This window comes from Pipistrellus kuhlii, unplaced genomic scaffold (genome assembly GCF_014108245.1).
Source record: "Pipistrellus kuhlii isolate mPipKuh1 unplaced genomic scaffold, mPipKuh1.p scaffold_m20_p_7, whole genome shotgun sequence".
Taxonomy (NCBI): Eukaryota; Metazoa; Chordata; class Mammalia; order Chiroptera; family Vespertilionidae; genus Pipistrellus; species Pipistrellus kuhlii.
In genome coordinates this window covers 52,579,952-52,593,868 of record NW_023425573.1, presented here as the reverse complement: position 1 = coordinate 52,593,868, position 13,917 = coordinate 52,579,952, and the positions used below count along the sequence as shown (strand labels likewise).

The 13,917-nt window shown below is 43.2% G+C and overlaps 1 protein-coding gene across 1 annotated transcript; it reads right to left on the bottom strand.

Annotated features, from left to right (window-relative positions):
- Positions 1–6,471: 6,471 nt before the first annotated feature.
- On the bottom strand, positions 6,472–7,987 carry RPRM (reprimo, TP53 dependent G2 arrest mediator homolog). Its single transcript, XM_036422238.2, has one exon. The coding sequence runs from the start codon at positions 7,733–7,735 to the stop codon at positions 7,400–7,402; it is 336 nt and encodes a 111-aa protein (XP_036278131.1). The 5' UTR covers positions 7,736–7,987; the 3' UTR covers positions 6,472–7,399.
- Positions 7,988–13,917: the final 5,930 nt, after the last annotated feature.

Sequence of the window (13,917 nt, the reverse complement as noted above, 5' to 3'; positions counted from 1 at the left end):
AATATGTATCTCAAGATACAGATGTATTATAAGACTTTAGGTGTCCCATATAAATCTTACTAAACATTTTGGAACTGTTTATTGCAATGTTTTTCTTTGTATTGTTTTATTGTAAATAAACAAATGGTTTAAAACAAAGAAGTGGTGAATATGTGATGCTTACTTTTAGTCTGAGGTTGAATGGATATATATCATCATCATTGGTATGGGGAATAGAGGATGTTAGTGTATGCACATGCACCTGCCTTAATCAATACTACTTAGAATATGAACTACATGACCCCACTCAATTTATAGGAAACTAAATAAAGCAAAAGAGACACTTTGGATCCCAGAGGAATTCATTTCCCAAAGCAATCGGATATCTGGAGTCTTAGTCTGATAAAAATCAATGATTCTTTCAGGGTAGTATGTCTTTAGATGTGGACAAGGGAAGGAGTAATTAATGAGACAGGAATTGGTGAGCATTAAGGGCAAATGGGGGAAAAATGAAGAGAAAAACTAACATTTCTGCCTGTAACAAGCCATACCAACATAAAGCTATAGCATAATTATGTATGTTTACTTATATCACTATGAATGCCATAAAAGTAACAGGAAAAAATTATTACTTGACTTGTGTGGGTGGATCATATGCCTTCACTATGTGTGATTATCTATGCCTGTATTTTATGGTGCAAATGTATAGGAATCATCTCAATTTTTCAGTAATCCTATATAATACAAGCCTAATATGCTAAGTATCTGGTCATCCATTCAACCAATCAAAGCATAATATGCTGATGATATACTAAGGTTGCTAGACCACTGGTTATGATGTGCACTGACCACCAGGGGTAGATGCTTTGACCGGTAGATTAGCTTGCTGCTGAGGTCCAGTTGGTCAGGACTGAGCGAGACAGGCTGGACACACCTTGGAACCTTCCCACAGTCCCTCCCTAGTTGAACAACCTCCATCATCCCTCCCTGGCCGTGGTCCTACACCAGTAGGGTCCCTCGACCTGGCCTGTGCCCTCTTGCAATCCAGGACCCCTTGGGGGATGTCAGAGAGCTGGTTTCAGTCCAATCCCGCAGGCCAGGCCAAGGGACCCCTCTGGTGCACAAATTCATGCACTGGGCCTCTAGTATATTATAATTACATGGGTGCTTAAGAAGCACTATTTGTTTGAATTATGAGTTTAGAAAATATTGCTATCTAATGGAAACAAATTTAAAATGGGGGTAGGGCAGAGTTTTGTTGCAACATTATCTCAGATGGTTTGACTTTTATGTATTGATCACTCTGCCTACATTTACACACTCAACAATATTTCAGCAAGCACCCAGCTACATATATTTAGAAAAGGATACTATGTACCTATCATCCCTTCAAAACATACATAAATAATCAAGTAAATAAAAATTTGCTTTCTTTATTCTCACTTAGTATATATTATTATTTGGGTTAAAAGCACACCACTGTTTGCAAGCTTGCTAAGGATTATTTTGAAATGCATCTAGCTATCCTTGCTATAGTCCCTGTAGAGGCTCCCTCTGAAATATTTTGAATTTCTCAAATATAAATAATACATTCAAGACTATTTTGTTATCACTGTAAATGATTTATGACTTACTGATAATATCACCTACTTTATTTTCCCTCTAACCTATACTTTCCATGAATTTCAAAATCTCAGTTGATGCTATAAATATAATCCTGGACTTTCAAACATGTGAAGTGTCTAAAAAATACGAATGTCTCTGGAAAGGAGGACAGAGTGAAATTGGCCATGGAAGCAATTAACCAATGAGCATGTAAATTCAGACACTAGGAAACGGTTTCCACTGGTGGAGGTGACTGTATCATATCCCATTGGAGCTATTGTGCACATATCTAAGAGGGATTTGGCAGGTAGATAACAGATTTATTGTTGGAGACAGGGTGTAAGCTGACAAGGTCCTTGCATACCCACACAGTTTTCCCAGACTTGTTTGGATGGCTACTATCAGTAGAATGAGAGCAACCTTTCAATGCTTGCCAAGAAGTCTATAACTATTTACTGAGATTTTCAATACCAAGAATTTGTCCTTCTGCTCTGTCCCTTAGAGATTAAGAGGAACAAAGAATACATTCCTCTTGACAGACCTCCTATTCAGTGTTTTGTGTATAAAAAGCATTGCGCAGTTAATAAACTTGCTACAGTCAGTCAATGGCTACCTGTAGTCCTCCTGACCCCACTTTCCTGTCTTTCTTTTCTCAATTCCCACCTCCCTACCTCAGCCCGGTTCAACCGTCAGGCTGGCCCTGGCAATTTATTGATTCCTGTTTGGGAGATTGCTGTAGACTTGCTGCTTCAACAGGCTTTCAAATTGGGTTTGAGTCTTAGAGAACAAACGGAACCCTGAAATCCTTTCTTGGCATTGCACCCCATCTCCCCCAAAATGACAAGTATAATAAGCCAGGGCTAAGGAAGGCTCTAAACCGTGGGAACAGCTGCTGTGCGCTGTTGCAGAAGCTCCAAGGGGAACTACTTGAGGGGAGAAAAATTGGCTGTTACTTAGTTTTGAAATGCACACAAAGTTTAATAAACAACGGCGTATATTAGTCCGAATGTGTGTACACCTATGGCAACCACTTGCTGATTACTTGTTCCAAAGCGCACTGGGTTCTGCTTTCGTCGCTTCATCCAGTGAGAACACAGAGATCTGGAATACTGAAGGCACTGCCTCAGATGATGTGTCATCTGTCAGCTGAGAAACTGCTGTTTACCTAGGCCTGGCTAGGTGTCCAGAATATTGCTTAGATTATTGTAAACAGCGTACATATCCTGAGTCAAGGAGCCTTTGACTTTTGGGGGGTAGGATTTTCTTTTTCTTTTTTTTTTCCTTTTTTTTTTTTTTTTTTTTTTTTTTTTTTTACAGAGAGGAAGGGAGAGAGATAGAGAGAAACATCGATGAGAGAGAGTCATCGATCAGTTGCCTCTTGCAAACCCCCTACTGGGGATATGCCCGCAACCAAGGTACATGCCCTTGACCGGAATCGAACCCGGGTCCCTTCAGTCCCCAAGCCGACGCTCTATCCATTGAGCTAAACCGGTCCTGGCTGGGGGGTAGGATTTTCTACTGAGAGGACCAAGATTGGAACGGTAAAATATGTTTTTTAACTTACCTATTGGAGAGATCTAAAACACATGTTAAGATACAAGGAAATATGAAACAAGCAAATTCAGTAGAATCTCAGAATTGGAATGTTTTGTTATCCATCTTCCTCATTTTTAGGGAGGAGGCTACTCAGGTACTTAGAGACTGGAACCCATCGTTCTTACACTATGGTCAGTGTGCCTGTGCCTCCCTCCCTCAGACTTAGTGCAGGGACACTCGGTAGCAGGGCTGACCCAGGATCCAATGAGAGACCAGGTGGCTTGGAAATCAGAAACCAGGCGCAGGGCCATCCACCCGGAGCTGGTGTGATCTTGGACTTAACACAGTCCTGTGACCTTTGTGCTTAGACTTCCCTCAAGCAGTCTTCCCTGTGCCCAGTGCTCAAATTCTTGATACATCTTTTAGAGAGTGGAGGGATTCATAATACTAGTCTTGAGAAAAATACCACTTACTAGCAATTAGCTAAGCTACTTATATGGAGGCCACCCAATTAGGCATCAGTGGCTGTCTGCACAGCCTGTGAGGGTTACAGCCCTACTAATCCACTTGCTGTGTCCCTGCTTCTGATCCATTTCCAGACAGTTTCAGGAAGTAGTATCAGATACCTCCCCATGGGTCATGTCATATATAGCAAGCTTTTACAGGAAGCCATCTCTCTCTCTCTCTCTCTCTCTCTCTCTCTCTCTCTCTCTCTCTCTCTCTCTCTGTCAGGCTGTCAGGGCTTCCCACTAATCACTGACCCAATGGTGGACTTCAGTGAGGGATGATAAAAATCTGCTGGTTTGCATCTATTCTTCCCAATTCCCCGTTTCTTAAATCTGACATTGTTTTTCTTATGTGAAACCCTGAAAGTGACTTTTAAAACTCACTTTCCTTGTAGCACATCTGTGGATCTCTGGGGAAGGACTGACTCTCCATAAACTCCGAACAGGATTTAAAAGTTTCATTTAATGCATTTGCTAGGATCAGGGAAAACGACAGCCAAAAGCAGAGAGAGAGAGAGAAAGAGAGAGAGACAAGGAGTGGTGTGGGGCCTCAGAAAGTGGTAGCTGTGTGGCCACAGGGAATAGGGAGTGTAAAAAGCTTCTTGTACACATTGCCTCATCTATAAAAACCAGAGCCACTTGGCATCTCTCTAAGTAACAAATGGACCTAGAAGCTGCGGGGAAGAGTTGTTGGCAGGAAATGGTCCCCAGAGCTGTGATATTTTCAGACTCTGTGCATTTCCCTATAATGCATAGACCATGGATCACAAAGCCCACGTATCTGCTACCTCAGGACTAAATGTTGCAGGTTCTGGTTTGTCAGACAACCACACTTTCTCGGAGTAGGAGAATTAATATGCTTTGTTGAAGTAAAAAGAAATGGAATTTTGCTTTTTGAGGTGCAGCGGAGAGGAAAGCAGTGTGAAGAAGTATTTAGAGGAACAAGGATGGAGGAGATGGTAGTGTCAGAAGCAGAGATAGTAGCAGTAGAGAAGAGAGTATAAGGAACTTGGGCAGGTTCTCTCTCTCTCTCTCTCTCTCTCTCTCTCTCTCTCTCTCTCTCAACTTTTAAGACTTTGGTTTTAATTAGAAATCTCTGTTTTCTAGAAACAAGGAACACCTGACTTGTAGGTGTGAAACTTTCCTTGGGTCTGAAACTTACTATACACATGTACTTCCCACACAGCAAAGCCCCACGCAAGATTCCTAGCTGATTGGTTTTTATCCCAAAATGGGTTTCCACACAACACTGAGCTCACTGGTGGGTTAATCAACATGTGGGGGAAAAGGACCCTCAGCAGATTTTGCAGCCACAGAAACACTCTGAGTTTCATTTAAATGCCGGGTTAGTCCCAGAGTGCCCTGGTTATTCTGCTGTGTTTCTCCTTTTGAAACATGGAGGCAGCAGGCTAACTGGGTGCCACAGAGACTATCCACAAAACACAGAGTCTCCATATCCTGTCCTAACCATCTGCAAAAGCAGACTGCCCTCCACGACTCGCCGTTGACTCCATGTTGACCCTGCTCCTCTCCCCAGATTCAAAACAAACAAACAAGCAAACACAAAAAGCAAGCCAGCCCGCACCTGCTGAAGACAATAGACACACCACCAAGCCTGACACTATTTAGCATTCAAAAAATTATTCTAGGTCATAGTTCCTGGCAAGATTTACTCTGAGAATGAAGTAGACACTTAATAGTGGGCAGGATGTTAAAGAACATTCAAACCTCTTGATCCCAACCCTCTGAGTCACTGAGGCTGTTTACACCAGTTGTGCTTCTTCCCAAGTGAAAGGGGCACTGGGTTGTTGTTAAGGTTTTAGTTTTGTGTCTGCTACTGTGAAGTCTTCAATTGCTATCATATAGCAGAGGACCCTAACACGGGCATAAAAATAAACTGCTCAAAACTTCTTGCCAAGTTCAAGCTTGAAGCTATTGTATCCTTTTTTTTATTGGGGGGGGGGGGGGCGCGCAGGGGGGTTGGTGAGAAGAGTCACATTCACAGTTTTCTCTATTTTTCATAACTGTTCAGTTTCTGAGCCCTGACTGTGCCCAAGACCATCTGTAGCTCCCCTCTGGCCCCACTTTCTCAGCATGGGCTGTGATCCGCATCTCTGACTTTCAGAACCTGAAAGCTAAGCCCCCTTGGACTGTTCTTCCTGGCCTGGGCTTAATTACTGTAAACTAACAAGCAGGGGAGTGGGAGGAGGCTGGTCTCTTTTTAAATCTCATCCTTCCTCTAGAAAATGGTTAATTTGGCAAAGACAATGCATCCCCTGTTTTTGTAACAATGGCTTACCCCAGGGAGAATTAACGTCACTATGTACTGTTTAGCAGCTACCTTTCCTCACATTTCAATAATTATTTATTTATTTATTTATCATTTTATTTTTATTTTTTTTTAGCAGCATCCTGATGCCTTCTTGATGATTTTGGTCGCTCAGGGGAAAGACACCCTCCCTGAAGGCTGGCCAAGCCCTCTCCTGCTTTCATTAGCAGAGTAACCCTGTGTCCCTGCAGCCTGAGCCTGCAGGGAAGTGTAATGTTCCCACTGGGCCCTCCTGTCCTCTCGCCTGGCTGAAGAGCTGAGCCTAAATGAAATATGAAATATTAACTGTCCGAGGAGACAAAGGCTGCTGCCTCCAGTGCCTGAGGTTTGGCCACGTCTCACTGGCCTCAGGCCTCTCTGTCTCAACGCCACCTCATCCCTCGGTGGGAACCACAAGTAGAAGAATCACAGCTCTCCAAAGCGAATTCCCTGGACCGGCAACCAGACTCCTTGCCTGTTCCCTTTTGCAGGGAGCGCACAATGACGACCAAGAGACCAGAGAAAAACAAAACAAAACACTTAAATATTGCATTTATTAAGGAAATGTTAAACACGGGAGGAGGGGGGCGGAGAGTCAAAACGGTGTCACGAATGTCAAGAGCACTTTTGTGGCATAAATCGTGCAGTCACGAGCTACATACAGAGTTCTACTTCGGGTCTTTGCGGGGGGCCAGCTGGAGCCCACTTCAAAGACCCAGTTGTGGATGAAATAAAAGAAACAACTCACCCCGTTCACATTCGCAAGCTCCCCTCCCCCACCCTTTCCCCACGACGACAAAACCCTTAACTCCAGGACAGGCAAACAGGTCACTAGGGCAGAAAAAAAACGAGTTATAAAATATTTACATTCAAGCAAACACACACACACACACAAACAAAAACTTAAAACGGCACGTTGCAATCAAGCAAAAGTATGTATCGCCTCTCCCGTCTGGGCTGGGAGGAAAGGCAGAGAATCCGGACACGGATTTGTGTCCTCATGAGTTTTGTTCCTGGAGCCTTGCACGGGTCCCTTCGCAGGCCATCGGGCGGGCGGTGGGTGCTGCGGGATCTCTCCCCTGCCCGCCCTCTCCACCTGCCCCCGGAGCCTGGCCCACCTGCGGGCGGAGAAGAGCCTTTTTGCCCCGTCGGTTTCCCCTGCATCCCGAGCTCGCGGCAGCTCCCCAAGTGTGTGCGCCCTCCTCTCCTTCTCTTCTCGCCACTCGCTGCTCAGTCTATAGAGTCCGGGCGCTCTCCTCCGACAGCCAGGAGCGGGGACTTTTCCCAAGATCGAGCGAGGAAACAGGTCGCTTCATCCCCGAAAGGCAGAAATCAGAAGTCGAGAGAAAGAATGGACTCCGACAGGTTTGCTTCGCCCCAGGCTCGGGACGGTCGTTCAGGGGGCGCGGCCGGGCCGGCGAGGCGGGGAGGCGCGGGGCGGGCGGCCGGGCGGGCGGGCGGCCGATCAGTAGGGCCCCACGACCACCGCCTCCACCTCCTTGGACGGCCTCCGCTCCTTCACCAGGAAGTTGATCATGCCCTCGGACTTGATGAGGAGGTTGCAGCCGAGGAAGAAGATGCCGAAGACCACGGTGAGCGAGAGCACGCACATGACGGCGATCTGCACCACGCGCATGATGTACAGGCTGCGCTCGTCGGGGCCGCCCTCGGCGAAGCCGTCGTCGGTCACCACGGACGCCTGGGTGCAGCAGCGCACGGCGCGCTCCAGCGCCTCGGAGCTGTTGGCCAGGAGCAGGCCGGCCACGTCCGTCTGGTTGCCCATGCCCAGCGCGGGGTTCATCGCCGGGGCGGGCGCCGGGGAGGCGCGGGTCGGTCCGAGGGGTGGGGACGGCGGAGGCGCGGGAGGAACAGGTGCCGAGCCGGAGCACTCACTTGCAGACTTGCGCGTCCCGGAGCTGCTCGCGCTCTCTTTCTCCTCCTACCCAAGTGGCCCCGGCCGGCCGGTGAGAGTTTCCCAGGAGCCTTTCTGACTCGCGCTGCAGCCTGGCTGGTCTGCGCCGTCTGCTGCTGCTGCTGCTCCCGCTCCCGGGCGGTGCTCGCTCCCGGCGCTCGCCCGGCTGGGGGCTGCGGGGACTTGGCGGGGCCGGGCCGGGAGGGAGTGGGAGGTGCGGGCGCGGCCGCTGCTGGGCGCTGCTCCGGGTAAACAGCGGCCCCTGCCGGCCGCGCGGCGGCTCTGCGTCCGCTGTGGCTGGGCGGCGGTGAGGCAAAGATGCTAACTGACCTCCTCTGGGTCCTGCTTTGTCTTGCTTAGCCTCTGTTCCAGGTCCAAAGGCTAGGCAGAGGTCCTTGTATTCTTCTGGCTGGATGGATGAGTCAAGAGTTTCGGGTTGAGGGACGGTTGGGATCGGCTGAAAGTTTCCCAAGAACTGGGTCACATCAGCTCTGCGTTCTTCCCTCCCGCCCCTCTTACCTCTGAGCGATGCAAAGTGGCCAGGATCCCAGGTGCCAGATGGTGGTTGCCAATGCCTGTGTCTGACAGTCTCACCTGAGAGCCTGGATGGATTTCTAGTGCAGCAGGGTTGTCCTATGTGTAGTTTTTTTTTGTTGTTGTTGTTTTGTTTTTAAAAAGCATTGATTTCAGAAGAAAGAAAAGCAGGGAGAGAGGGCAGGAGGGAAAGAAGAAAGAAAAGGTGGAAGGGGGGGAAAGAGAGGGAGAAAGGAAGCTATTGGAAAACAGAGTAACGGGGGTTTATTCTGATTTTTAGGGCAGAGGAAAGGGGTTTATGGGAAGGAGGTGTTGTTTTTTGGAGGCGTTTTTGTGAAGGTATTTGCCAGGCACAGCAGGGTCAGGGCTCTGGGAAGGGAGGGGAAGGTGGACCGAGCGGCCAGCCACCCTTGTAATCGTAATTGCAGATGGATTTCAGGATGTGTTCTAATTTTTTCTCTGTTGGCAGTTGTTTAAGGGAATTGCTCATCACATCCATCACCTAGAATACTGGCCCACTGCTGGAAACCCTCCCCATTTTCCATAACCTGATGTATTTCACCTTAATCATTTAAAACAAAACTACAGATGCTTTAGGGGCCAACTCATAATTTTGCTGTCAGTTTCAGTGAAATGTTATACATCTGTCATATTATTTCTTAAACTCTAGATTTTTTTTTAAATCTTTTTTTTCTACCTTCCTTCCTTTTTCTCTCCCTTCCTCTCCCCTACCCCACTTAAACTGTTTTCTTTCAGCTGGAAACCTTGAAGTATAGCCCAAACTTCTGATAGAATACATTTACTAACTTTCTATTATAACATAGTAGTGCTATGGTCACCAAAGGAGGAACGCACGAGGTCAAATGTGGTAAAGAATTATGAATTTATTAGATCATCTGGAGACCAGATGGGCTGTGCCCCAAAATGGTACCAGCGCCCAGGGGTGTTAAAGGGCTTTTTCTGAGGGAAATTCTCCGGCCTGTCTGATCTGGATCCTGGGCAAGTCTGGAGGGGAAAGTTACTCACCTCGGCAAATAGAATGTGGTCTAAGGGAAAGGGAATGTCGGTTGTGAAGTGTCTAAAGGTCAGTTTCCCAGGGGAGGGGGGATATCGATTGGATTGTTTGATTAGACCTAACAAGTACATTTTCAACTCTATTCTCAATTTCATTCTATATGCTTGTTAAACCCTCTAATTTTTGTTTCCACAAACATCACTTATTCCATTCAGAGGTTTCCTTAAGTTTCCTAAAATATTTTGTGGCCGTGATAAAACTCTTCAGTTAAGATTTTTCAATTTTTGAGTGTATATTGGCTTCAATAAGTTTAGTTCCTTCTAGATAGCATTTTTTTTCCCCCTTTTGGGAGAATGTTTAGTATCTCCAGACCTATGCTGCTGGGCCTTGTCTGCAATTCACCTGGTTTATTGCTCTAGTTTCCCATGTGTATATTAGCCTTAAAGAAGGCTCCACTCCCAATAAATTATTTTTTTTCTGATTATTAATTGATTAGAAAAAAAAAAGTTGCTTAAAATTCACTATACAATCAGTCTATCTTAGTTAATATGGGTGACACTTAAGAACAATAAAACAGTCCTAGCTGGTTTGGCTCAGTAGACAGAGCATCAGCCTGTGGACTGAAGGGTCATGGGTTTGGTTCTGGTCAAGAGCATGTACCTTGGTGCAGACTCCATCCCCAGCCCTGGTTGGGGGCTTTAGCAGGAGGCCACCAATCCATTCTCTCTCTCACATTGATGTTTCTCTCTCTCGGTCTCTCCTTCTCCCTTCCACTCTCTCTAAGTCAATGGAAAAAAATATCCTTTGGTGAGGATCAACACATAACAAAACAAAACAATAAAAACCTATGTATAAAAATTACAGACGACTTTCAGACAATATTGAGGCAATATTAAAATGAGCGGCAGAGGCAAGTAGTAGGAATTTTAAAAAGCAAATGGTGGAGAATAGCGACCCACTCCCAGGAATCATAATTTGCGCAGGACTTTGTGTTTAGTAGAGGTTGGGTTTTGATAAAAAGAGAGAGAATAGCCCCTCCTTTATGTGACAAAAACAAAGAGCGTTATAGTACATCTGTAAGGTCCAGCATAATACATTTGAGGTATAAACAATTCCCCAAAATTTTAATTTCCTCATTATCAGAATTTGAGTGTATTTGTTGATATTGACAGAATTACTGTTTTGGCAGGCAGTCAGTGTTAAAATGATTAAATCTTGGAGTCCAGTGAACATTTTATAATATCAAACCTCTAGATTTGGGGAACATAATCTTAAAGGAAGTAAAGTAACCCTGCGACTATGTTTATTTCTTTCAGCTCTAACCAACCAGTCAGGAAATTGTGAATGTGCTATTCCTTTTAACTAATTCCAATCTTTGGGAATGTGGTTCTGTTTCCTTTATCTTATCCCAACACCCCCTCCCCGATTTTGTTGAATAAGGTTGCTTGGAACATTTAGATGGAAATTCAACCTAGTAGTACAAAATTACATTACCTCTCACTCATTACAACACCTAAGGGAATCTGGGCTGCTACAGCTTCTCTAAAGAAACTTTTATTTATTTCTCCTTTTTGAGTGAACATTTTCCTCTCACCTTTACAACTGTTATATTCACTTCTTAAGGAAAGTGCTAGAGATGTGGAAAAGAATCCTTTAAGAAATGTCAATTTCTAGAATATTAGCCGGTGATGTGGAAGGGGTGACATAATGATAATTTACTTTAAATGAAAGGCTTTTGACACACAGGACTCATTGTTTTATTTAACTAGTGACCTCTCCTATTTCATTGGAAAGAAGGCTTGACTTTCAGCATTTCACAATAAACATGTTACATAAGAAAGAAACACTTATCTGTTCTTTCCAGAAAATGTCTATGACATATAATAAATACATTGTGCCAAGATATTCGTATTGGTGGGCATTATAAACAGTACTCACTGGGCCTGTAGTTTAAATAGTCTAGATATACCCAGATGCTTTCAATGTTAAAACCTTTTTTCTTGGTTCTTTCTTTGAAATATTCAATAGACATTTAAGAAAAGAGAATATCAGACATAGAAAGGATATTTATTACTTTGAGGCAAGCTTTTTTTAAAAAAAAATAAGCCACATTAAATTACACAATGTAAGTATGAGTAAGACTAAGCACTCCTATTCATTCGTAAAAGTATTACATACTCGGGTCCTGCCAGTGTGCAGTCATAGTTTGATTCCCGGTCAGCTGATCAGTGATTCTCTCTCATCATTGGTGTTTCTCTTTCTCCCTCTCCCTTCCTCTCTGAAATCAATAACTATATATATATATATATATATTTTTTTTTTTTTTTTAAGTAGTCTCATCATCTGGAACACACACACACACACACACAGCCAGAAAAAAGGCAAAATAGTTTATTGAACTACCAAAAGAGATACCATGCACTTCAAATATGTAAATTCTTACATTTTTTAAAATATATTTTATTGATTTTTTACAGAGAGGAAGGGAGAGAGATAGAGAGCTAGAAATGTCAATGAGAGAGAAACATTGACCAGCTACCTCTTGCACACCCCCTAACAGGGATGTGCCCACAACCAATGTACATGCCCTTGACCGGAATCGAACCTGGGACCTTTCAGTCCGCAGACCGACGCTCTACCACTGAGCCAAACCGGCTTCGGCTAAATTCTTACATTTTTATCCTTATATAGACCCCTCAAATCTCTCTCAAACCAGTGTACTTTTACTTTTTACATCGTTTTAACTTTCTTCTTTATCTGTTTTTCATGGTGACAGGATATCAGTAGCATCATGTGGGTTGGAGAGAAGAAAATGACAGGAGGTGGGTGCTTTATTACCACAAGGAGCACCTCCAGAAGGGAAAGCAAATTAAATGACATACACAGATTTTCTAAAAGTGTGCTATATTAGTTTGGAGATAGTTAATAAAAAGACAAATAGTTTTAGATGATTAAGAGTCTAACAACACTTGTAAGTCATGGACTTTGAATCCTACTGTCTTCATTTAATAGCTACACATGATCTTGGAAAAGTTCCATCACCCTCATGAATCTCATTTACCTATCTGAAATCAGAATGATGTTCCACAGGATATTGAAAGGACTGATTTGCTCTCTGAAAGTAACTTAAAGTAGTGTCTAGTATCACATAGCAAGATCTTAAGCAAAAGTATCTTTCTGCAGCTCCTGAGGAGGCATCAATATGTACAAATTACTAAAATAAATAAAAGTTATATTTTGTTTAATGTTTCCATATGAAGCCATTGACTTTGTTAGGTAAAGATTTCTAAGTGTTTGTGTTCAAATCAGATTCCAGGTGGAATGTAAAAAGGTGCAGCCTCTGTAGAAAATAGTACGACTGTTGCTCAAAAAATTAAATATAGAATTACTACATGATCCAACAGTTCTATTTCAATGTACATACCCTCAAAATTGGAAAGCAGGCACTTGAACAGGTTTATAGCAGTATTGTTAACAGTATTGTTAACAAAAGGTGGAAACAACCCAAATGCCCATCAGTGGATAAAGGAATAAACAAATTGTGGTGTACACATGCCCACAGCTTTAAAAGCAGTGGAATTCTGACAAATACTCAAAAAGGATTGGTGCATGGGTAGGGTCCTTAGTGGCTGCTGGCTTCCTCCATATCATGCCACCTCCTGGTCGTCAGCACACATCATAGTGAGCAATCGAACTCCCAGTAGGTTGAACTCCGGAGGGGATATTTTGCATATCAGGCATATATATATATATATATATATATATATATATATATATATATATAGAGAGAGAGAGAGAGAGAGAGAGAGAGAGAGAGAGAGAAAGAGAGAGAGAGAGAGAGAGAGAGAGAGAGAGAGAGAGAGAGAGAGATACCTAGAATAAGCAAATTAAAAAGACAAGAGTAGAATAGTTGTTCTCAGAGACTAGGAGGAGAAGATTAATGGGGAAGATGAAAAAGTGTGATGGTTACACAACAATGTAAATATACTTACTACCACTGACTTAGATACTTCAAAATGTTAAAATGGTAAATTTTATGTTATAGATACGTTATCACAATTTTAAAAAATCCTAAATATTTAAATTAGACTGAACATAAATATTAGATATAAATTTCTGACATTCAGAGAACTTAGAAAATAACACCTAAAAGTCATTTATCTCCCCAGAGTTCAAATATAGTCACCTTTAGTAATTAAGAATATTTTCATCCCTTCTTTTTCTATATTTATTTTAGCTTAGTCTTGACCATGCAGTAATACAATTTATATCTTACTCTTCCTCTTTAACCTTGTATTTTCCCATGACATAAAAAAATGTATTATATGTAAACTTTTAATGAGTATATAGCACTTTTTTATGTGAACATGCCAGCTAAGCAATTGCCCTATAGCTGACCAGTTATGCTGCTCTCAAATATTGCTACTGAATCAGTTACACACAAAGACCATTTTTGCTCATAAATGTTTTCTATATGTAGATTACATAGATAGGTTACATTTACAAAATTGTAATTTTAGGG